Source organism: Rhinopithecus roxellana, chromosome 11 (genome assembly GCF_007565055.1).
Source record: "Rhinopithecus roxellana isolate Shanxi Qingling chromosome 11, ASM756505v1, whole genome shotgun sequence".
In the NCBI taxonomy this organism is placed as follows: Eukaryota; Metazoa; Chordata; class Mammalia; order Primates; family Cercopithecidae; genus Rhinopithecus; species Rhinopithecus roxellana.
In genome coordinates this window covers 87,745,670-87,771,044 of record NC_044559.1, presented here as the reverse complement: position 1 = coordinate 87,771,044, position 25,375 = coordinate 87,745,670, and the positions used below count along the sequence as shown (strand labels likewise).

At 48.4% G+C, this 25,375-nt stretch overlaps 1 protein-coding gene across 2 annotated transcripts; it reads right to left on the bottom strand.

Moving 5' to 3' along the window:
* Positions 1-1,758: 1,758 nt before the first annotated feature.
* Positions 1,759-24,709, bottom strand: ECHDC3 (enoyl-CoA hydratase domain containing 3). 2 transcript variants are annotated; one of them, XM_010366578.2, is made up of 5 exons: positions 24,315-24,709; positions 18,639-18,760; positions 16,511-16,608; positions 10,189-10,389; positions 1,759-2,615 (listed from the first exon to the last, which is right to left on the bottom strand). In XM_010366578.2, the coding sequence occupies exons 1-5, from the start codon at positions 24,482-24,484 to the stop codon at positions 2,295-2,297; spliced, it is 912 nt and encodes a 303-aa protein (XP_010364880.2). In that variant the 5' UTR covers positions 24,485-24,709; the 3' UTR covers positions 1,759-2,294. The 2 variants fall into 2 exon arrangements, with proteins under 2 accessions (XP_010364880.2, XP_010364881.2); XM_010366579.2 differs by lacking the exon at positions 24,315-24,709 and adding an exon at positions 20,964-21,905.
* Between the last annotated feature and the right edge of the window lie 666 nt (positions 24,710-25,375).

Here is a 25,375-nt window from a genome sequence, read left to right as displayed (position 1 = left end):
CGGGAAGCCAAACTGGAGGCCAGGGGAGTTCACGGTTTGAGGGCACAGCGCTCATAAGGAAACGGGAAAGTCAACTTTTGATTTTCTTTTGTCACGTGTTTGAGAAGAGTTTGTTACTTTCTCCAAGGCCCTGAGAGGTGATATCACCCTCTCCCCTACGTGGTGTGAGCTGGCAACCACGAGGTGGTGACTTCCATAGCAGATCCCCTGAAGGGGAACAGACAGCGGGTGGCCCCACGGACCCGCAGGGTTCTTGAGCTGCCCACGACAGCCAGTGTATCACGTCCTCGTCTAGAAGCTGCAGCCGGGTGTCTACGAGCTTAGCAGTAAAAACTCCACTGGTGGTCTGAGGATAAGCAAAGTTGGTGCCCCTTCCCTTGCACACTGGCAGTGTTCTGTTGCAAGGGGTTCAGTGCTGAGGCCATTCCTTTCTCTTGGGAAACTGTCACGGGTAGGGCGGCCATTTCTTCAGGCTCGCTGACCCCAGGCTAGCCTCACACCAGCCCAGCGGCCCCCTTCGGCGCAGTGTGGCCGGGGGAAGATTATCTGTGGCTTTATCAGACAGATGGTGTCTGGAATCCGCAATCTACCATCTCAGCTGTTTGACCTTGGACAAAGGTGGCCTCAACTACTCGCCCATGAGCTGGAGGTCACTGCGGTACCTACGGCACTGGGCTGTCATGAGGATGAAATGAGAATGTACAGAGGGTACCCAGCACACAGCGATCGTCCAGGAAGTGGCAGCGCTCATAGTTTTCTGCACGTGAGTAGCGGTAACAAACTCCTCTTTTTCAAGAGCACACTTTGTGGTTTCTAAAATCTAGGAATGAAAGAAATTGCCTTTCTCAGCAGAAACCTGTGAAAACAACTCAGGGACACCCATACCATGAGACCCTTGTCCCGGCTATTTGAATAAGCGCAGGTTAGAGCCTTACAGCTCATCATCCCCAGCGTGGTACTACTCATCCCGTGAATGGGCACGTTCTACTTGCAGGTGAAATAAACTGGTTTTAAACAATCAGCCTTACGACAATCTTGAGGACAAGAGATTTGGGACATTTCTTGGGCCGCATTAGACCTGAAGCCAGCAGGTCATAGACTTAGGACCCAAGTCAAACCCTTGCTCAGGTGGGAAACCTGTGCACCTGGTTCTGGTCTGTGATCTCTCCTGGAAGCCGAGCATCATTTGCAAGTGTGTCCGTAGGAGGTGTTGCTTTTTTGGTGGTTGTTGTTGAGGCAGAGTCTTGCTCTATTGCCCCAGAGCTGGAGTGCAGTGGCACCATCTTGGCTCACTGCAACCTCCTCCTCCCGGGTTCAAGCGATTCTCCTGCCTCAGCCTCCTAAGTATCGGGGATTACAGGCACGTGCCACTGCACCTGGCTAATTTTTGTATTTTTAGTAGAGATGGGGTTTCACCATATTGGCCAGGCTGGTCTTGAACTCCTGACCTCAGGTGATCCACCTGCCTCAGCCCCCCAGAGTGCTGGGATTATAGGCAGGAGCCACCACCCAGCCAGGAGGAGGTGCTCTTAATGCGTAGGACGTGTCCACTGCCTCCCGCCTCCTCTTCCCAGTGTTTTCATCCTCAGGTTGAGCCTGGAGTCTGGGTTTCACAGAAACGTGGATAACAACGACATTGGTTATAGAAACAGGAGGCACCTACTCTATGTCCATCAGCGTGAGCATATAAAAACAGTTGATTTTTTTTTTCTTTTCTTAGACAGTTTGCAGTATAGCTTGGGAGATAAAACATACCAGTCTCTGTAAAGATTACATTTATTTAAATCACATAAGATTATTCAAAGCCATAGGCATGATTACATCGCTATAGAATCAAGAAGATTTTCTGCGTGGAGAATATCTCATGGAGATTTGAAATGTGTTGCCTCTTCTGAGCAGCCAGGATTAACTCCGCCTAGGAGGAGGTTTTGGATAAGGGTCAGGCTGGTGTCCTTCTTTCCTGCCTCCATGGGTTGTCACCTTCTTATATGTCAGGGGGGTCGCTTGCGTAAGATGTTGTAAGGAGCACCCCAAATGCCAGGCTTCCCGCCATAGCTGGCCCGCTGCAGGGCTCACCAGCCTTGCACTGAGGTCAACAGCTCAGTCACTCCCCCTTTTGTCTTTCACCATGAAAGCGTGGCTTTTAATGTAGGCCAAATGCTGTGACACCAGTATCAAGTCACAAAAGCCGCTCGTCTGTTGCCTGTTGAAGCTGAGAGGCAGTGTGGGGTTGGGGTCAGAGGGGAGGGTGGGGTCCTGGGCGCTGCCCATGGGCCTCATTCCTCTGCCTCCGCTCACGCGGGCTCGTGTGACCAGATGGGTTTTCTCTTCTGGAGGAAGGCCGTGATGCCCTCCTGCCCGTCCCGCAGGGCCAGGTTGTCCACCATGGCCTGCGAGGTGAGGTAGTAAGCCGTCCCCAGGTCCTGGGGCAGCTGCTTGTAGAAGGTGGCTTTGCCCAGGGACACCACTGGGCGGCTCAATGACGCGATCTTCCTCGCGATCCGCATGGTCTCCTCCTGCAGCTCTGCCTCTGGCACCACTTTGCTGAGCAGCCCGTGGAGCAGGGCCTGCTGGGCAGAAATGGGCTCTCCAGTAAAGAGCATCTCCAAGGCCACCTACGGGGAGACACGGGAGGTCACTGAGGTGCTCTCCTGTGATTCACCCCCCCCCCAACCTGAGTCCCACCTCAGCTCAATGACCTGCTTCCTCAAATACCACGTCACCTGCCAGCCCTGATGTCTTCAGCGCCCTAACTCCTGCCTGGGAGGAGAGCGGATCTTTCCAAGAGCGAAGAAACCACACCAGCCCCAGGGGCAGTGACTGTCCGGTGTTGTCTTGCTCCTGCACAGATCTGGTCACTGAGCCCTGCCATGGCTGGGGATTTTGTCTACCTCTTTTGAGGGCCAAGCACAGGATGGAATCCACATCAGCTGGGATGACCCACAGACACTGCAGCGTGGGGGTGATGGGGGCGGAGTGGGGGTTCCAGTACCTCTCAGAACCCACTGGGGCCACTTCCCACAAGCACTCACGGGGCTGCCACCTCGGCTTGATTGGAGAGAGCAGCCCCGGCCTCCTGGAGAAGTGAGGATTTACAGACAATGTCTTCAGGGACCAGACGTAGAGCCCAGCGTGGTTTTAACTCACCAATGGGTAAGAAGTGGCAAGGAGAGGCTGCCCTCTCCCCTCCTACAACTCTCCCCCGAGGTTCCAGGGCTGGTGAAAAGCGGGGAGCCCAGCTCCCTCCCTCCCCACTGTGTCCCCTGCTTCAACAACGCTGCACCAACCAATTCGGTTGCGCTAGCAAGCCGGCTCCTCTAAAGTCAAATTTACGATGGAAAAGAGGGATCCCCAGGGGCACAAGGACCCACAGGCAGGGGCCTTCCCTCCCCCACCCCTCACTCAGGCTCTCACAGTCCTGGTGGCATCCCTGATGTGCCTCAAACACGCCGGTGCGCAGTCACCTCAGGGTCCTCGCACTCGCTGGTCCCTCTGCCTGGAGTGACTTTTCCCTGGCTGTTCTCCTGGCACACGCCCTCACCGCAGGCCTCTAGTCCTGCGTCCCTATCACTGAGGTCTTCCATGGCCGCCCTGCTCCAAGTGTAAAACAAACTCTGAAGCGACCCCGCCTGGTTACATTTTAAATCATTTGCGCTTCTCTCCATTTAACACCCTATATATTTCATGTTTGTTTACAGTATATGTCCTTTGTAGCACATAAAGTCCAGTAGGACAGGATTTCTTTTTTTTCCCCAAGATGGCGTCTCACTATATTACGCTGGCTGGTCATGAACTCCTGGGCACAAGTGACCCTCCAGCCTTGGCCTCTCAAAGTGCTAGGATTACAGGCATGAGCCACCATGCCTGGCCATATTTTTAGTCTTCTGTTGATTTCTCCAGCACTGGAAGACTATCTTGCACATAGCAAGCAACCTATTAAATGTTTATGAAGGAGGGAAGAGAGGGAAGAAGAGAGGGAGGAAAGCAGGTAGGCAGGAAAATAGAGTACAGCACAAGTGGCAGGCTGGTTCCTTTGAGAAGAGGGCAAGGAGGTGATACAGCTTCCCGCTGGCTGTGTCTCTTGCTCTTGGGACCTGGCCTCCATGCTATGAGGAAGCCCAAGCCACACTGAGAGGCCAGGTGCGGTGTGCTGCCAACCACCCTTTGGGGGGCCCAGCTCAGAGGCAGCCTCCACAGCCAGACACGTGAGCAAGCAGCCTTCAGATGAGTCCCCAGCTGAGGCTGCTGATCCTGTGGAGCAGAGAGAAGCCTTCCTCACTGAGCCCTGTCCAAATTGCAAATTCTGTTGTCTTTTGCTATGATACTGTGGGTGACCTGTTGCCTGGTAATAGATAGCTGCACTAGCTGGAGACAGACACAGGAGAGGCATCAGCATGTAGAGTAGGGTTTCTCAATCCTGGTGATACTGACGTTCGGATAACTTTTTTTGGGTGGGGGGCTGAGGGCTGTCCTGTGTATTGCAGGACGTTTTGCAGCATCCTTGACCTCCACCCTCTAGTTATCGGTAGTACCCATGCCCCCATACCAAGCTGTGACAATCAAGAATGTCTGCAGGTATCGCCACATATCCCTGGGCCAATACTGCTCTCAGTTTAGAACCATGGATCTAGAAGGTTTTTAAGTCATAGGACTAGATTGGATCCCCCTGGATTGAGCTTGGATAAAGGAGAGACCAGACGCCTGGCCTGAGGCCCCTCCTGCCACCATGGGTGGAGATGGAGCCCACAGGCACTGGGCTGGCAGCCAGGGACAGGTGATGCAGAGCTTCCTTTTCTCCTCTCTAAAGTTAAAGGCATGGACTAAATCGTCACCTCTGTTTTGGAACTGTACTGATTTTACGTTGGAGGGAGCAGGAATATGACAGCTATGGGGGTTTCAGGGCAGACCATTTTTAGTTGACCAGGAAGAGCACTTCACGCCAAAGTGTGTCTGAAGCCCTGGTTGAACCAGGAGCTAAAAAGCAGATCCTGTTGTGAACAGCTGTGAAATAGGACCCTGCTGAAGACACCTAGCGGGTCACAGCATGGGGCCAGGAAGGTGCTCTGCTCCATCTCTGCCCCTGAACCGCATGTCAGCTGGGATCAGAAGCCAAGGTGGAGACGGTGTCACGGCTCCTCCCAGCCACTTTCCCTCTACTGATACAGGCAGCCCTTGGGGAACTCACAGGGACCAAATGTCAGGAAGTGGCCAAGCCTGAAAAACTGATGCAGCATGAAAAAACAAAAGCCACCCAAGTCAACCTTATCGATCTCTTTGTCACTTGCAATGATCAAGTCCTAGATGACTTTCAGAGTTGTTAAGAATGGAGTCAGAGCTGGAAGGAGGAAAGAGTAAATCCAAAGTAGTAAATGTTCCTTCCTGGCCGGCTCAGCAGATGGACATGTATTCATCCCAGGTGGGGGACTTGCGGCCTGGGCCGGCGGTGTGTGGGTGCAGAACTGCATGGAATTCCAAATGCCCCAGATGTTTTGGGGCCAACTCCTTTGGAGTTCAAGCTTCACAGGCGGGGCCTGGTCCCAGGCCTGCTGGGCACTGGTCCTCCTGGGACCAGTTTCTCACCTCTCACTTCTGCAGCCAGCATGCTCAGGTACAAATGACTGTCACCAAGGGACACAGCGAAGAAGCCACTAACTACTGACAGCTGGGGACACATTGAGTACAATGGAAAGGCTGGGGAAAAAATGGTCCATCTGAGCCAGACATAAATCAGGGAAGTCACTATGAAGATTTTGCTTGCAGAAGAAAAGCTCAGGGACCTGGTTTGAGCTCAAGGGACCTGGCTGAGCCAGATGTACCTGAGTTCCAACCCCAGCTCTGCCACTTACTAACCACAAGACCTTCAACTATTTAATGCCTTGGAGTTAGTTTCATCTGGAAAACAAAAATGAGCATCTCCTGCAGTATTGCAAGGATTAGAGATAGCAGGTGCGAGGCTCGTATAGTAACAGTCCTGGGCACTCAGTAGGCACCTAGTGAATGCAATGCCTATTTTTAACACACCTAGGCCAACTACAGATGGTTCATGATCTCTAATGCTGGCTTTTAAATGGTCACCCCAGCCTTGGAATGGGGGCGATTATTTAAAGCAGAGGGGTCTTCTGGATCTCACAGGCCACCCAAGTGGCAAGAACCGTGTGCCACAGCCCACAGGGGACTCTCCCCACGTCATGCCCCTTTGCATGGGTGTGCTGTCTTAGTCCATTCAGCCTGCTGGAACACAGCACCGTAGCCCAGTGGCTTATGAACAACAGACATTTATATCTCACAGTTCTGGAGGCTGCAAAATCCAAGGTGAGGGTGCCAGCTCTGCGACTGCTGAGGGCCCGCTTCCTGGTTCATAAACGGGGCCTTCTAGCTGTGTCCTCACATGGAGGAAAAGGGTTGCGGCAGCTCTCTGGGGCCGTTTTTCTGATTTTTGTTGTTGTTCTTTTTGAGATGGAGTTTCGCTCTTGTTGCCCAGGCCGGAGTGCAATGGCACGATCTCGGCTCACTGCTACCCCCACCTCCCGGGTTCAAGGGATTCTCCTGCTTCAACCTCCCAAGTAGCTGGGATTACAGGCATGCGCCACCATACCCAGCTCATTTCTGTATTTTTAGTAGAGACGGGGTTTCGCCATGTTGGCCAGGTTGGTCTCGAACTCCTGACCTCAGGTGATCCGCCTGCCTCGGCCTCCCACAGTGCTGGGATTACAGGCATAAGACACCACGCCCAGCCTGGGGCTGTTTTTATGAAGTCACTGATCCCATTCACAAGGGCTCCATGCTCATGATCTCATCACCCCCAGAGGCCCCACCTTCCAACACCATCACCTTGGGGGTGAGGATTCAACACAGGAATTTGGGGAGGACACAGCATTGAGACCGCAGCACACGGCATCTGTCTCCCAGGGAGCACCAGCAGCAGGGTGAAGAGCTGCAGGAGGAGCACTATGGAAAGAGTCAGGCCGGAGCAGAACCCATGGCGTTCTTGTGCACACACATCATCGAGGCACCGGCAGGGTCTGTCCCTGGGGCTGCCACGTGGCCAGGCTCTGAGGGAAGCACACTGGAGTGAGGGTCATGGGTCCCATCTCACTGGCCGGACACAGGACACAAGGCCCTGAAACTCCCAGGCCCTCTTGCAAACTGGGTGTGGAACTGCGCTTCCTCTAAAACTGCACTCCCAACCTCTGGCCACACAAATCACTGCTAAAACACAGCCCGTCTGGGGCAGGCTGGAGACCCAGCCTTTCTCCCAGGCTCTCTAACGTCTGCACCAGTTTGAGCAGCGGGCTTTAACCATCTTTCCAGCTTAGAAACCCCACTCTGTTCTCATTAGCTGATTGGAAATCAGAGTCCGCCTGCCTCAGCAAAATGACTGTTCTGGGAGGAGGGGCTTCTCATTTCCCACGTGCTCTCCAGTGAGGCCGGCTGCTTGAGGCACTGGCTTGGGGTCTGAGCAAGGCCAGCTCTGCCTGGGAACGGAGCAGCTGCACCAGGCAGGGTGTTTTATAGGGTGCTGGGAACATGCATTATTTAGAGCATGCCCAAGGAGAGAAGCTATTTACAAATGGGGAATATTATTCATGTCCAGACTTGGTCTGGAATGAAGAGACAGGCTTGATTCCATTGTTTCTGCCTGTCTCCAGCACAGTCAAGCAGGTCCCTGTGGCGGCCGGGAGAGGGCACTAGTGACCCACACATGTTGTCTTAGCCAGCGTGAGACAAGCCCAACTTCCTGTCCAGGCCAGTTTGCAGAAGTACCTGCTAGCTTCCCTATAGGTGTACGAGGAACACGCACCCATCCCCAAAATACTCGGTGGGCCTGTGCATGGATGTCCACGGATGGGTTCACATGCACGCAATCGGCAAAGACAACGGGCAGGTGGTTTGGGTCAGGTTTATTAGATTGTTATGAATCCTAGTTTTTCCTCCTAAAGCAGGCCCACACAATTAGATCTGCAAATCCAGAAACCTAACAAAGGCCTTAAGTTCCAAAAGACTTTTTCTTCCTACAAAATTCCCTTCATCAGTACTGTGATTTCTGCTTTTCAGTGTTGACCCCAAACCACGTTCCTGAGTCATGGCTCCGAGTGGCCCAGCATTAATAAGCCCAGCATGCAAGGACTTGTTGACAGAACTCTGAACCGCTTTCAGGCACCTGATTAGAAAAAACTGGCGAGTCTCCAGTCGAGTGATTTAGAGGCCTTCTGGGGGTCAGAACATGAGAACAGAGACCAGGAACCTGAGCAGGGCCGTCCGGAGATTTTTTGCCCCATTTTCTGAGGTCTGTCCTTGGGAGGTAAAAGCTACTTTGGTTCATCCAACTAGGCGATTATGAAATGGGGTTTCTGAAGACTGGACTTCCTTGGAACTTAAGGCCTCTTTTTTGTCATATTTTCCCCTTTTTCTTCTCAAAAACTTTAAATTTTATCAATTTAAAACTTGATAAATATAGTCTAGCATTAAGTTTCTAGGAATCAAATCTAATAAGCCTTGATTTCAAAAGTTTAAGAGAGAATGGGTTCTTATCCAGACAGTAGGGCTGACTTCAAGGTTTCAAGTGCTTTACTGTGGAACCTTCCAGCATGTCAAGTGTTGAAGAGGACAAGCAGCTGTCAGCACAGCTGTCTTTTATTAAACAAAGGCCTTGTGATTTGATTTGCACAGTTATAAGATAGTTTATGAACAAGCTCTGACAATCAATTTGTAATACACAAAGTAGAGTCTTAAGAAATATTTACTGAATGGTGGCTCACACCTGTAATTCCAGCATTTTGGGAGGCCGAGGGGGATGGATCACTTGAGGTCAGGAGTTTGAGGCCAGCCTGGCTAACATGGTGAAACACCATCTCTACTAAAAATACAAAATTAGCCGGGCATGGTGGCACGTGCCTGTAATCCCAGTTACTATGGAGGCTGAGGCAGGAGAATCCCTTGAACGTTGCAGTAAGCTGAGATTGCGCTTCTGTACTCCAGCCTGGGTGACAGAGCGAGACTCCCGTCTCAAAAAAAAAAAAAAAAAAAAAAAAAAAAAAAAAAAATTACTGAATGAGTTTAACGTAAGTGTCGATCTTGACAGAGTCGAAAACATCCTCTTAGTCTGAAGACACTTTAGCCAGCCGTCACCTACTGTAGTGCGGAGCCCACTTCCAGCCCACTGTCCTAAGTGTGTGTGTTCACAAGTATCTGTCTTCTTCACAATTTCCCCACAAACACACATATCTGCAAAAACTAACAAAGGGGCACTGCAAAAGAAAGGAATACTTCCCTAAACTTCTTCGTCCTACTACTGGATTTCCCTTGGATCTTATTTCTCTTGCGTCGTAGGCATGTGAGCAACTGCTAATTTTCATAGTTGATGCTAAAGTAGATCATATACATTAGAAAGCAATAGCTTCTTTACTTGGTGTGGTCTAAGACTCTGCCCCCCTTTTTACAGATTTCCAATTAAGAACAAGGAGGCACTTTTTCTGCAACAAGAACACTGTTGGTTTACACTTAAGGAAGGCTTAGGAGATATTATTTTATGATGTTACAGGAAGGAAGAAAGTTTTGTGACAGAAACAGACTTCACTGTAGTTAACAAAACCACTTTGCAACACGGCTCCTTCTTGGGCAGATTCAACATACCACGCACAGGAGATTCATGTTCTTGAAATGCAACCATTGTAAACCCAAGACACTCCAAAAATCACCTACTCTAAATCCGTTCTAGAACAAGACAGACTGTTGACAAGGAGTGAGCCAGCGACACTACTATCCTAGGCTCTTGATACTGGCATTATGTCAGCACGCTATTCTATCTCACGGGCAACCATTCAGTGCAACAAAACTGAGTCTCAATTGTGTTTCAAATAAGATTACAAAATATGTGCCATTAGGAAGACAAACAAAACCAATCGGCAAACCTACCCAGTGGTACTGAGGGTACACATGATGGAAATGCAGTGATTTCACAAATTGACGCCCTGCGTCAGAAGCTACAGAGGAACAGGCAGGCGGTTGGCTCTTCCCTCCCTGCCATTAGAGGGAAAGTCATGGCCCATTTAGCCAGAGGCGCTCTGGGCAGAACGTCCTAATATGAAAGGCCCTTTTAACAAGTGGGATCTTGAATCCTCGCATGCATTGGAGGAGGAACTCCAGAGAAGGCTGGGAGGCAGAGGTGGGTGGGGGAAGTTAAATTACCTTTCTAGGCACTGCTCTTGCCAAGGCAACCCCAGGGGTAGAACAGAAGAGCCCGATGTTCACTCCAGGAGTGGCAAAAGAGGACTTGTCGCTGGCCACGGCAATGTCGCAGCTGGCAACCAGTTGACAGCCGGCAGCTGTGGCCAGGCCATTGACCATGGCAATGACGGGGACAGGGTGGTTCCGGATGAGCATCATGACCTGCGGGACAAACACACCCACTTCACTTCCACCCAGAGGGAGGCACGACATTAATGCCTATCTCTTTTTAGACAGAGTCTCGCTCTGTTGCCCAGGAAGGAGTGCAGTGGTGAGATCTTGGCTCACTGCAACCTCCTCCTCCCGGGTTCAAGCGATCCTCCTGCCTCAGTCTCCTGAGTATCTGGGACTACAGGCATGGGCCACCACACCCAGCTAAATTTTTTTGGTACTTTTAGTAAAGATGGGGTTTTACTATGTTGGCCAGGCTGGTCTGGAATTCTTGACCTCAAGTGATCCACCCACCTTGGCCTCCCAAAGTGCTCAGATCACAGGCGTGAGCCACCACGCCCAGCCAACGCCTATCCTTTTATATGACTTTCCTGTTTCCAGAGCACTTTTCATATGTGTGAGTTTATCAGATTCTATGGAAAAAGGGTCAGAAAAGGCACAGAAAGCACTAACTCCTATTAAATATCTACTCTGAACCAGGCAGTGTCATTTGGTCTTTCTGAGAGCCTCATGGAGACAGAGCCCTATTGCACAACAAGGACACGAAGCTTGGTGGGGGCTGCTGCAGGGGGTGGCCCCAAGCTTAGCTCTTGAGAAGTGACAGACTCCCACCTGCCTTCCTGGCAAACGTGCTGAAGAACAGTGTGGATGTTTATCTCTGGGGAGCAAATCGAACCCTTCAGAGACAGTTCTGTTTTCACCGCGCCTGTGTGAGGCTCTTGTGTTCAAAGTCTGAAGCTGGTATTTGGTGCTTCCTTGAAAAATTAAGGTGGAAAGGACCCTTGAAGGCAGTTTTCTTAATAATTACTTCTCAAATTACCACCATGAAGACTCTCTGAATTCTATTAAAATGGGGACGGGGGGACTCTGCTGTCATCAAAGTAAACAAAATTCCTAAAATAGAGCCATTGGCACAGAGAGGAGAGACAGAAATGTGCTAATATGACCCCTCCAACCAATACATTTCCAGAACTTTAACTTATTTTTGCAGCTTATGTTTTCATGCCACAGAGTGTGTTGCTATGGTAACTGCAATTTCTAAAGTGCTGCTCTTTGAACCTTGGCAGGGAGAGAGGATGGGAATGAAATTTGGGTTCCTTTCCCCAAGGCCGGGATTCAAAGACAAGCGACCTTCATTGATTTGAAGACTCTGTCTAAGAAGCTTATCTTTTATATCCATAAACATTTGATATTCGTTAGCTTTCTTCTAAAATAACCAATTGTATATTTAAGGCTATGGTATCCTATCCTATAGTAGTGCTTTTTGACTTTTTTGGGGGGAGGTTTCCTTTAGAGAACCTGATAAACACTAATGACATTCCCTAGGATAAATGAGGAAATGCATCCTCCTCAGAAGAACACAGACGGGTGGATCACCTGAGGTCAAGAGTTTGAGACCAGCCTGGCCAATATCATGAAACCCTGTCTCTACTAAAAAAAAAAATACAAAAATTAGCTCGGCGTGGTGGCGTGTGCCGGTAATCCCAGCCTACTTGGGAGGCTGAGGCAGGAGAATTGCTTGAACTTGGGAAGTGGAGGTTGCAGTGAGCTGAGATCGCACCATTGCACTGTAGCCTGGGTGACACAGTGAGACTCTGTCTCAAAAAAAAAAAAAAAAAAAAAAAAGAAAAAGAAGAAGCAGAAGAAGAATGCACAGATAAGTAAACACCTGTACACAACACTGTTCGTGGATTTAGGGGGTTCATGCACTGTAAGGTGAGGCTGGGGATGGGCCAGCGAGTGCTCATTACCAGTGAATTGGAATGAATAAAAAGGGGAAGAACTCCCAAGAACTTCTAAAGTCCTGCTGCAAAGAAAGAAAAGATTTTGTTTTTGTTCTGAGCATTGTTGCACCACTCAAGGAACTGAAGTTACTGATGAAAAGCCAATTGACTGGGATTAGAGGTGAACAGTCTACCTGTCCTGTCCACCATCTGTGAATGGCTAGGATTTCATAAAACTTGGCAGAAAAATAGGTAATACAGTATATATTCAGCATAAAAAACACATATAATTATTAATATTTTTTTTTGAAACAGAGACTCGTTCTGTCAAGCTGGAGTGCAGTGGCGCGATCCTGGCTCACTGCAACCTCCGCCTCCCGGGTTCAAGTGACTCTCCTGCCTCAGCCTCCCAAGTACCTGGGGTTACAAGTGTGCACCACCACATCCAGCTAACTTTTTTGTATTTTTAGTAGAGAGAGAGTTTCACCATGTTGGCCAGGTTGGTCTCAAACTCCTGACCTCAAGTGATCCGCCCGCCTCGGCCTCCCAAAGTGCTGGGATTACAGATGTGAGTCACCGCGTCCGGCCTAAAAATGCATATTCACCTTTGATCTAGGAATTCTACTTCTAAGAAATAATGTGAAATAGGTAAAAAGCTCTATGCCAAAGATGCTCACCAAATCATTATAATAGTAAAAAAAACTATAAATAATATAAATACACAAAATAAATAAATGGCAATGGAAACTAAACTACATCCATTGACTAGGATGCTGTATTGTCACCGAAATGAAAATTTCCAAGAGAAATACCAGCATAGCACTCTGGAGCTTATGCAGTGGTCTGAAACCAGGCTGCCAGGGTTTGACGCTCAGTCTGTCACTTACTCACTGCGTAATCCTGGACAAGTCATTTAACCCCTCAGTTTTCACATCTGTAAAATGGGCATGGTAACAGCACCATCCTTATAGAACATGACAGTTATATCAATTAACATATCTAAAGTACTTAAAATATTACCTGGCATATAGTAAGCATTCAATGCTATAATCACATTATATAATTTTATACTGTAATCTCATCTATATATGATTATTTAGGAAAACAGGTTCACATGAAAAAATGATCTAAAAGGAAATATAGCAAAATATTAATCACAGTTCTCTCTGGGAGGTATGAATATGGTATAACATAGGTAATCCTTTATTTTTCTAGACTTTCAAAACTGTTTATAAGTACTTATTACTTTCATGATTAAGACTGTGTTAGGCCGGGCACTGTGGCTCATGCCTGTAATCCTAGCACTTTGGGAGGCCAAGGTGGGCGGATCATTTTGAGGTCAGGAGTTTGAGACCAGCCTGGGCAACATGGTGCAACCCCGTTTCTACTAAAAAAACATAAAACCAAAAAAAGTTAGCCAGGCATGGTGGCGCATGCCTGTAGTCCCAGCTACTCGGGAGGCTGAGGCAGGAGAATTGCTTGAACCCGGGAGGCAGAGGTTGCAGTAAGCCGAGATCGGGCCACTGCACTCTAGCCTGGGCGACAGAGCGAGACTCTATCTCAAGAAAAAAAAAAAAAAAAAAAAAAAAGACTATTTAAAATATAAAGTTAGAGAGAAGTTCAGAAAATACAAAGGGAATTTAAATAATCAACAGGTTAGAATAATCAAACACTTGATGGTCAAGAACTGATTATACCTATTTGACTTGCCTGAATTAGGTACTGTTTTGGGTCTGCTGACCCCAAAATGTGACATAAATAGGACTCTGCCCTAACCTCCTTTAACAGCATCGCTAAGGGTTTCGCGTTATTTCCCAAAGCAAGAAACCTTGTCCCATTGTCACGTGATTGACAGGGTATGACAGCAAAGAGCAGACTCTTCTCCTGAAATAGAGTTCCATCTCCAAACTTCCACAGGATATAAGCAGAGAGACAAAGAAGAAGTCTCTAATATGAGCGCCATGGAAGGTCATTTTCACTCTTCCAGAGTCAAGTTCTTCTCATTCTCATTCTACTCATTCTTAATTTGCCCTGCTCCTGATTTGTATATAATTAACTATCATGCAGTACTTGTGGTCTGTAACAAATTGGTATAGTTTTTAGATGCTTAGCTAATTCAGATACCTCTATCCTCCTTTCTAAAATCAAATTTTCTCATGCATGAACTGAACAATGAAATATCTAGCTCATTCTGTTCCAATCTACCTGTTGATTTCACTTGGAAATTGAAATCTTGCACAAGTCCATGACACTCATATTTAGCCAACACAATGTGATTTTCTTAGAAATGGTTTACAGAAATCAGTACACTTTCAGTCCTATTTTACTACTTTGGGGTAGGCCCTGTTTATGCACTGAGTCTTTTTCAGGAAGTCAGAGGCCTCCAAGGGTTAGGGGCTTCCAAGAAATCTGGGCTTTATCCTCTGAAGAAGGCCTGCTCCCCTGTGGCCCATGGCTACGCTGTTTAGATCCCAGTTCATGAAGTTGCCAGAGCAGAGTGATAAAAGCAGACCCTTAGGGAGGATAACAGGGCTTTACTGGTTCTCTTTGATGCTTTTCAACTTTAGCCAAACATACTGGGTACTGGTAGAAAAAAACTTTTTTTTTTTTTTTGAGACGGAGTCTGGCTCTGTCTCTCAGGCTGGAGTGCAGTGGTCGGATCTCAGCTCACTGCAAGCTCCGCCTCCCGGGTCTACGCCATTCTCCTGCCTCAGCCTCCCGAATAGCTGGGACTACAGGCGCCCGCCACCTCGCCCGGCTAGTTTTTTGTATTTTTAGTAGAGACGGGGTTTCACCGTGTTAGCCAGGATGGTCTCGATCTCCTGACCTCGTGATCCGCCCGTCTCGGCCTCCCAAAGTGCTGGGATTACAGGCTGGAGCCACCGTGCCCGGCCGAAAAAAACTTTTAAAGCACCAAGCCTTGGCAAACCTAAGAGTGGAATGTTACATAAACATCATTAATGTAGGAAACAAAAGACCCAGGTCTCGGCTCTAACTTGCTCCCACTTCCCCATGAAGCTTCAAGTAAATTGCTTTTCCTGTTTGTCCTTCCATGGAGTGAGAAAAATATAACCTGATCTCTTTATGGGTTTCTGGAAGGGCAAGGAAAACAAATGGGGATGTCTTCATCATCTTCCCATTCACATCCCTGTTGCTCACTTGTGTCTTGTATCATTAAATATCTGTGAAATCATTAATGACCAAATACATGAATGAGTAAGTCGATGAATGAATACAAAGTTAGGTTAAACCATCTTAGAGGCAGGTTATGAAATCGTTTTATAGGTGTCGTTTCCCAAACAGATTTTCAGTTTCAGTTCGGCAGAAAGCAATTTTTTCTTATGTTTCCCTCAACGCCTCGCAGGTATTATAATAGGTGCTCAATAAACGGTCATTAGATGAACAATGTATTACTTAAAGCTGGATTCTCTATTCAATTTTTCATTACCCAAGGGGTTGATTTCATGCATTTATAAATCATCCAGAACTTTTTGTACCTCTTCTTCCTCTGTGGCTGTTGCTATTTTTCCTCCTTAATATGGTGAAAGAGGCAGAAAAGAAGCAACAACGAAGAGGTTAATTTTCCTACTTGGAGGTGGTGATTATAAAGGCTGGTTGAAAGAAGCATTTGAAAACAATTTAAAAAACCATCATTGTTATTCCACTTATTAATATTCTTTCCCATTTAACAGAGTTGTTTTAGTTTAAATTTTTAAAAAAATTATTATAATCTTAGATTATTCCTCTCTAAAGACACACATTTTCACCTTTTTCCTCTTACTCCAAACTTCTACATGAAGACATACTCCCACAATGCTAGACATGGCAACCATGAGTACCATCCTATATTCCACTTTCTTTGGTACAAAACAAAATCAATAGCAAATTATAGTCGCTTCTTAAAAGTCTAAACTAGGCCGTGCACGGTGGCTCACGTCCGTAATCCCAGCGCTTTGGAAGGTCGAGGCGGGAGGATCACCTGAGATCAGGAGTTTGAGACCTGCCTGGCCAATATGGTGAAACCTCATCTCTACTAAAAACACAAAAATTAGCCAGGTGTGGTGGCGCATGCCTGCTAGTCCCAGCTACTCAAGAAGCTGAGGCAGGAGAATCGCTTGAACCTGGGAGGCAGAGGTTGCAGTGAGCCAAGATTGCACCACTGCACTTCAGCCTGGGTGACAGAGAGAGACTCTGTCTGGAAAAAAAAAAAAAAAAGGTCTAAACCAAATAATTGCTTGGATAAATGATCTGATGACCAAACAGTTTCCAGTTGCTCTGGGTGGTTGGGTCTCATGGATAAAATCTTATCCATAAGCTAGAAGGCGAACTCAACATTTAATATAATGATCATTTGCAGGTTTGCACTGTCGACTGTCGTCCCGGCTTACCTTGGAACAGGTCTGAAATACTTCGGCATGGTAATCACAGCCTTGTTCCTCTGTCAGCTCCTTTAAATCATGCCCAGAAGAAAACACAGGCCCCTCAGCTGCAAATGTTTCCAGTTGAGAAAAGAAAACAAAAAGATGTAAACACCCAGAGTTGGACAGTTAGTTCCCTTCCTTGTCTACTGAATAACTTCAGCAAACTTTCACTTAGAGCAAGTTAATGGCCTAATTTTGAGAAGAATAATTCCAGTTTGATTGAAAAGTTCCAGCCAGAATTTTGTGATGAAAAATGCAAGGTGAGGCCTTTTTTAGGTGCCTCTGTGTCCTAAAAGTCCTTGATGGAAAATGATAGAAATACACAATTACATAAGGAGAAGGTTCAGTTACCAAGGCAAAGATATTTTATACAGAGCCTTTATTTGGGGACTCGCTCTGGCCTGAGTGTATTGAGTCACACAAGCTCATCAAAATCCCCCATGCCGAAGGCAGTGTCCAAGTCATTTCGTCTACAAGTGGTGGCCAACCATCATGGCTGAACTGGGAAGGTGAGGGTAGGGGAGACCTCGGAAGCCTTCTGGTCTTCATTTTACAGATGAGGGATCATAGGATGTGGCTGCTATCACTGCTGTCATCAACAAGAAAATGTCATCCTACTGATGAGCTGATAACATTTCCTCATACTTCCCTTTTGTTGCTATTGTTGTTGCAGGAGACAGAGTCTTGCTCTGTTGCCCAGGCTGGAGTACGGAGGCAAGATCTTGGCTCACTGCAACCTCTGCCTCCTGGGTTCAAGCAATTCTTGTGCCTCAGCCTCCTGAGTAGCTGGGATTACAGGCGCCTGCCACCACGCCTGGCTAATTTTTGTAGTTTTAGTACAGATGGAGTTTTGCCACGTTGGCCAGGCTGGTCTCGAACTCTTAGCCTCAAGTGATCTGCATGCCTTGGCCTCCCAAAGTGCTGGGATTACAAGCATGAGCCACCATGCCTGGCTGTTGTAGTTACCTTGATTGATAGGCAATATTATTGTCTTTTTGTAAGTGAGGTAATTGTGTAGTTAAGAAGCTATAGTGAGACCCTGTCTCTGCAAAACAAAACCTTAAAAATTAGCCAGGCACAGTGGTGGCAGTGTTGCTTGAAGCTAGGAGTTCGAGACCAGCCTGGGCAACATAGCAAGTCGCTAGCTCCACAAAAAATAAAAAATTAGCTGAGTGTAGCGGCACATACCTATAGTCCCAGCTACTCAGGGGACTGAGGCTGGAGATCACTTGAGCCCAGAAGTTTGAGGCTGCAGTGAGCTATAATCATGCCACTGCACTCCAGCCTGGGCAACAGAGCAAGACTATGTGTCAAAAAAAAAAAAAAAAAAAAAAAAAGAAGTTAACTGCCTTTGTTGTATCCAGGTGACATCCCACATGGCTGCTGGATTGTACTAGTTCTAATTTCTTTTCTCTTCACCATATAAAACAGTTGAACACTTCTGATTAACCATGGATAAGATGGTAACATTCTGAGTTTCTGCCTCCGGAAACCCTGATGCTTGATTTGTCAAACAAACATAGCATCACAGAGTATCATTGTCATATTTTTTTGTGCACACTTTAAAATGCTAATATTACTAATATTCATACCAGTCCCATCATCACAAGAAAAAATAATTCTGTAAAAATTCTTTTCGGAGCAAGCAAACAAATGAGCAGAATATGGCATCCTTTCCAGCACCATTAAAGGCACTGCAGATATCAGTTCAAAAGCTTGGTAAGAAAAGAAAAGTCAAACCAATCAAATGCCCCAAAGGATTAGTGGTTAAAGCCATTTTATAAGGTCCATGAAGAAATCAATTCTCTGACTTTGAGGGGAAGACCAGTATAGCCAAGAATAGAAATGTTTTAGTATCTAACAAAAAGGAAAAGACAGATTTTCACTGAACAGTCACCTCTGCTATATATTCTGCAGTTAATAGTGTTAGGACCAAATCACCAACTACACAGGTGTTTTCTATAATTAATGTTCTTGTAAAGGAGCTTCAAAACAATTCTCCAGTTAAATGAAGGGATGCCCCAGTTAACTAAAGACTCTCAAGAAAGCTCTTCTGGGCACTGCAGAATACTAAGGACAGATATCAGATACATACCCGAGATGATAATGACTTTCAGATCGTTGCTGTCAGCGTCATGAAGAATGTCACTCTGCAGAGACTTCAGCATTGCAAGTGACAACGCGTTCCTCTTCTTGGGATTGCTCAAGATGATGTTCCTGTGAAGCACATTTTACAATCACAGGGTCACGCACCAGTCAAAACAAGTGAGGACCCCTGCGACTCCTGTCTAATTTAGGAGCTACTTTTAAAAGGCAAGAAAAGAGAATTGCTGGGGCTTAGTGCCAATTTAGAGGGTCTGTCAACTCTCTGGAGTTATAGCCAAGTCAAAACAAGAAAAAGGCGACCTGAAATGCAGGCTGGGTTTCCTCCCTCTTCCCTTGATTTGTTTCTCTTTTTCTCCATGTTTGCTGTCAGAAACATGACTGCCACCTCCACAGAGAGGGCAACGCACAGCAGTTCCAAAATCAACACCACCCAGAGACGCTGCAAGCTTAGCATGACAGCAGCAGGCGCCGGAGAAATCTGACAAACAGTGGCTACCTTCCACTGCTTTCTTTCCCTTGTTTCTTAGAAAAAAGTTAGAAAAGAAACCCAGAATGAAAATAACGTCCCAGATCTCGGCTCATTGCAACCTCCACCTCCCGGGTTGAAGCGAGTCTCCTGCTTCGGTGTCCCGAATAGCTGGGACTACAGGCGCCCACCACCATGCCCAGCTAATTTTGTATCTTTAGTAGAGATGAGGTTTCACCATGTTGGCTAGGCTGGTCTTGAACTCCTGATCTCAGGTGATCCGCTTGCCTCAGCCTCCCAAAGTGTTGGGATTCTATAATCATGGCATGAGCCACCGTGTCTGACCCAATATTTTATATTTAATTTTTGTGAGTACATATAGTAGGTGTATATATATTTATGGGGTACCTGGGATGTTTTGGCACAGGCAAGCAATGCGCAATGATCACATCATGGAAAATGGGGTATCCATCCCCTCAAGCATTTATCCTTTGTGGATAACAAAGGATAAATCAACAATCCAATGATACTCTTTTAGTTAGTTTCAAATCTACAATTAAATTATTATTGACTATAGTCACCTTGTTGTGCTATAGAATTGTCAGTCTTATTCATTCATTCAATTTTTCTGTACCCAGTCCATCTTTTTTTTTTTTTTTGAGATGGAGTTTCACTCTTGCTGCCCAGGCTGGAATACAATGGCATAATCTCGGCTCACTGCAACCTCTGCCTCCTGGGTTCAAGTGATTCTTTTGCCTCAGGCTCCCAAGTAGCTGGGATTGCAGGTGTGTGCCACCACACCCAGCTAATTTTTGTATTTTTAGTAGAGCTGAGGTTTCACTATGTTGGCCAGGCTGGTCTCGAACTCTTGACCTCAGGTGATCCACCTGCCTTGGCCTCCCAAAGTGCTGGGATTACAGACGTAAGCTACTGCGCCTAGGCCCATCTTTTCTTACAGTGGCATCCTGTAAGTCTACAAAACAATTCGTGCTGTCTGCGAATGGGATAATACATGAAGAATAAAAGTACAAGTCACACAGCAAGAGGGCTCTTCTGGACATATCCTGTCACAAAAAGCTGCTGTCCAAAGGGTCTGCTCGCTCTTTTGAGGCATCCCATGTGCTGAATAAAATAATCTGTATTGTCATCTTGCTGCCTGTACACAGAAATGTCTTATTTTTGGCTGCTATAAGAAATGGGCAAAGAGCCAAACACCAGATTGTTATTATGTATTTTATGTGTTTCCTATCAGTTTTCACCTACATGTTTCCTGCCTTCCTCAATCTTTTTTGAATCTGATATTCCTTCCACGGTACAGCCAACTTGGATCTTCCATAAATAGTATTCTGTGTCATGTTTCTCTGGAAAACAACTTTGATGACTGAATTTATTTCAATAAGAATAACCACTTTCTTTGGAATACCGTTTCAAGGTTGCTGCAGTCTTCAGGTGGCTGCGCTATTCATCTTGTTTCTTATAAACATTGTTCTCTCCTAAGTACAAAATTACTTGTGCTGATTTGCTGATAGACTTCAAAACTTATATTTGGTGGGGGTGGTGGGAGAACGGCTTATAAACCTCTCCATGAAATAATGAGGGTGCTTCTTGTAGCAAATATAAAAAGCTGCCATCCCATCGGTGACATATGCTTAAACTAAATGCTAAGGTCTCAGGCAAAATTGTATAAAAAGATTCCAGCCCCCAAGGCCATCGTGCACTGCGGAATCTGTTCATGCATCCCGTTAGCTGTTTGACTCCAACACTGTGAGTGTTCTAAACCGCAGAGTCCACTCTCCAACCCAGAGGAACCAGGCTCAACTCCTCCCGCTCCACCCAAGCTCTTCTCACCGACCGTCTCCTAATTGCCAGATCCAAATCCACTGGCCATCTCGATCATTCCCTCCTTCTGGAGACAGACTTCTTCTCTCCTGGTTGTTTTGTACTTCTCTGGCCGGTCCTTCTTTGTAGGGTCCAGCCCCACAGAGTCGGTGGGTTTTTCTCCCCATGTGCGGAGAGGAGAGATTGTAGGAATAAAGACACAAGACAAAGAGATAAAAGAAAAGACAGCTGGGCCCGGGGGACCACCACCACCAAGACGCGGAGACCAGTAGTGCCCTGAATGCCAGGCCGTGCTGTTATTTATTGAGTACAAGGCAAAAGGGGCAGGGTAAGGAGTGTGAGTTATCTCCAATGATTGACACGGTCACATCAATCACGTGTCCACTGGACAGGGGGCCCTTCCCTGTTTGGCAGCCGAGGTGGAGAGACAGAGAGAGAGAGGACACAGCCTATGCCATTATTTCTTCATATCAGAGGTTTTTAGTACTTTCACTAATTTGCTACTGCTATCTAGAAGGCAGAGCCAGGTGTACAGGATGGAACATGAAGGCGGACTAGGAGCGTGACCGCTGAAGCACAGCATCACAGTGAGATGGTCAGGCCTCCGGATAACTGTGGGAGGGCCTGACTGATGTCACGCCCTCCACAAGAGGTGGAGGAGTAGGGTTTTCTCTGAACTACTCTGGGGAAAGGGAGACTCCCTTCCCCAGTTGGCTAAGTAGCGGGTGTTTTTCCTTGACACTGACGCTACTGCTAGACCATGGTCTGCTTGGCAATGGGCATCTTCCCAGACGCTGGCGTTACCGCTAGACCAAGGAGCCCTCTGGTGGCCCTACCCGCGCATAGGCTCACACTCTAGTCTTCTGGTCACTTCTCACTATGTCCCCTCAGCTCCTATCTCTGTATGGCTTGGTTTTTCCTAGGTTATAATTATAGAGCAAGGATAATTATAATATTGGAATAAAGAGTAATTGCTACAAGCTAATGATTAATGATATTCATATATAATCATATCTATTATCTATATCTAGTATAACTATTCTTATTTTATATATTTTATTACACTGGAAGAGCTCGTGTCCTCGATCTCTTGCCTCGGCACCTGGGTAGCTTGACGCCCACACTTCTTGATTTCTTTCGTGGGCTACTAGCCCTCTGTTAACCCCTGAATGCCAGCCATCCTGAATTCTGTCCTCCGCACTCTTCCCAGGCAACTTCACCAATGACCTTGACGTCAACAGCCACCTCTGAGCTGAGCTCCAGGTGCACACGTTCATCCCGATGTCCACTGGCCTTCTCCATCTAGGTGTCCTTGGGCATCCCACCATTCTCAAACCTGCCCCTCTTATCTCTTCCTTATTTGAGTGGTGTCACTCAGCTGCCTGAATCAGAGAAAAAGTCATTCTAGTTTTTTATCTCTTCCTAATTCAACTGGCACCAAAGCCTGTTAATAATACCTCCTAAAAAATCTCATCACTGAACCCTCCCAACGGCCATCTTGGTTCAAAACATGTGGTGTCTTGCATTGAGAGCTTCACCAGTATCACCTATCCGAAGAGGAAAATTTTAAGAATGAGGTTACCACCAGAGCATGTGATAAGTATCAAGGTAAGAGATGGTCCTTATAAATGCCCCCATGAGCTGTCTGAAGATCATTACCGTAAACCACAAGAAGGTCCCTGAAGTGAGGGACTGTCATGTTCTCACACAGAGAAGACACTCAATATCTGTTCTAATGACAAAAAATAGCATTTCTATTTTTTCACAGCCAATTCCACCGAATGCAGTGGAATGACATTGCATCCAGTTTTTTTGCCATCTCTTTTCAAACCAAGTGGTGAGTAGAAACAGAGTAGAAACCACTTTGGGGCAGAGGGACCTCTCTCAACCCTGGTGAGACCTACTGGCTGTGTGGCCCTGAACAGGCTGTCACCTCTCTGAACTTGCTTCCTCACTGTAAAGTGGGCATAAAATTATCCACCTTGCAGGCCATTGCTAAGAATTAGGGATCATAGATGCCGGGAGCCCAGCACAGAGCTGGCCCTGGGTCCATGACAGCAGTGCTGCTGGGAGGAGCATGGAAAAGGGACACCTGAAGAGTGACGCGTGCTCAAGTTCTTGCACAAGTTGACCTGCTTAGTGCCTAACATAGTGCTGCTTTAATGCTTGGTTAATAAGTTTCCTTTCCTACTAAACAACCCCTAGCATTCGTGCGAGAGTGTTTCAGTCACCACCTTTGCTGATTCATGTTTAATTCTTGAGAACGCGACCAGCCTCCTTTTTGTCATCTGGCCTGCCCAGAAGTCAGGCTTCCAACCAGATGTGACCTGATTTACAGAAGCGGAAACTTAGCAATGGGCAAGAAAGGCCCTGGCCTGGGCCCTGCTCTGGCCTGTGCTCCTGTAGATGATGAGCAAGGGGTCCACAGGGAAGGGAACCATCCCCTTTCTAAACCCTGGGGCCATTACTGAGACCCTAGAATTCCCTGGCCATGCTGTGGGCACCCCAAGCCCAAAGGCGGCCAAGAGCAGTTGTCTTGGGGACAGACAATCCGGGCATGCAAGGGTGTCTGCAGATCTGTGCACCCAGTCCCCTGCAGAGCAGCAGAAAGGATGGGTGCAAAGGTGGGAAAGGATGAGAGGAGGGTGAGGAGAAAAGGAAAACGCTGAAGCCAGGGGCTGGCTCTCCACCCCTGCGGGAAACCACCCGGTCATCTGATTATCAGTTCACCCGTGGCCTTCTAGGTCTTCTTCAGAAGGTAAACATCTCAGGGTAGGAGAAAACGACGTTTTATTTAACAGCTTGATTTAGAACTGAAATATGCTGAAACATGGTACTCAGGCCTCCCTTTGCACCCTTGCCCGGGCCAGGCAAGCACCCGGCTCAGGCCTGAAGTGGGCAGGGCCCTCCACCTTCATGGCTCTATCGCCCAGTTTCCAGTTGGCACACAAGCACATTTTTAAGAGTTTTGGGCCTGTAGCCACAAGGGCAGCGCTCAGGACGCTGTGTCCTTAGTACTATTTACTGTCCCGCCTCCAGCCCCGCGCCTCTGGGTGAGGGCCAAGGAGCAGCTCGGCCGTGCCCACACTCCCCCTGGAGCCGGGTCTGGGGCCCAGAGCCCTCCTCTCCAGACCTCTCCGCAGGCCCAGCGGCTGGAGGCCCAGTGATCCCGCAGGCGGCCCTGAGGGCTTCGGAGCCCCGGGCAGTCCCACCGACTCGCTGCCAGGCCCGGGTCCGGGACACGGGGGGTTCCCTCCCCAGGGGCGTAAACGGGGCTCCGGCTCCCCGAGTCCTCGCGGCGTCAGTGGCGGCACCCCGACCCGGCCCCAACGCGAGGAGCCCGTGCGGCCCGGGGCTGACCTTATGCCGTCCAGCTGCCGCGCGCTGGTGGGCCGCGGCTCCGACTCCCGCCGCCCCGCTCCGGCCGGGTCCCGGCTGCAGAAGCGGGCGGACAGCTGGGCCCAGGGACCGCGCCGGAGACACATGGGCCCCCTCGCCCCGAAGGCCCGCAAGACGGCGACGGCTGCCATGGCATCCGGGACGGCCAGGCGCCGCAGGATCGCGCTGTCTGACCGGCCGCAGGTGCTGGGCGCTCCGAGGGCGCTGCTGTGAGCAGAGCCGGGACGAAACTCGACGGAACTCGACTGTGGCCGAGACCCGGGCGGAACCGCCTGACAGGCCCAGGCTTCGCGAGGACGTCCCAGGCCGGGCCTAGTCCCCACTACGCTCCGCCCCGGCACGCCCCGCCCCCACGAGGCCCTCCCCCGGCTCGCCCCGCCCCCACGACGCCCCGCCCCGGCACGCCCCGTCCCTACTACGCCACGCCCCGGCACGCCACGCCCCCACGAGGCCCTACCCCGGCTCGCCCCGCCCCCCAGGGTGAAAGGCGCGCATTGAAAACCCGCAGGCCGGCTCCTGGGGTTGTTTGACATGGCCTGTGGGAAAGTTTAAGCGAGGGGAGAAGTAGGATGATTTCTTTTTGCACCAACACCAGGAATGTGGCGTTTGCCTGCATTGGGAAAACGAGCATCAGGGTGAGTGGCGCTGCACTGTTAGCAACCGCTCCCCTACCTGCCTAGGAAACGCCTGGGGCCTGGAGGGCGAGCAGGTGGGGGGCCTGGCTGCCCCGACGTTGACTTTTTAATGCTTTGTATCCTCTCATGCAGACGCTGGGGTCCACACTTTCAGTTTCTGCCACCAGGTGGCTGCAAATGGAAAATAAGTTCATAAACAAAATAAAGTTAAATTTCTAGAACACCTGAGCCTGACCTCGCAGTCATGCCAAGTGCCACCAAAGAGGCCAAGCACGGGGGTCGCAGAGCCTGGTCAAAGTGACCGCCCTCAGGGCCTAGGGTTACCGCTGGTCTCTTACCGAGATGACTTTCGCTAGCTAGGAGGAGATGAGGAGGCCCCGCTCCACA

Coding starts and splice junctions, on each gene's coding strand:
- ECHDC3 (XM_010366578.2), bottom strand. CDS start 24,484: ATGGCAGCCGTCGCCGTCTTGCGGGCCTTCGGGGCGAGGGGGCCCATG. Junction 18,761..24,314: donor CGGCAGCTGGACGGCATAAG/GTCAGCCCCGGG, acceptor TGTGCTTCACAG/GAACATCATCTTGAGCAATC. Junction 16,609..18,638: donor GAAAGTCATTATCATCTCGG/GTATGTATCTGA, acceptor AAACATTTGCAG/CTGAGGGGCCTGTGTTTTCT.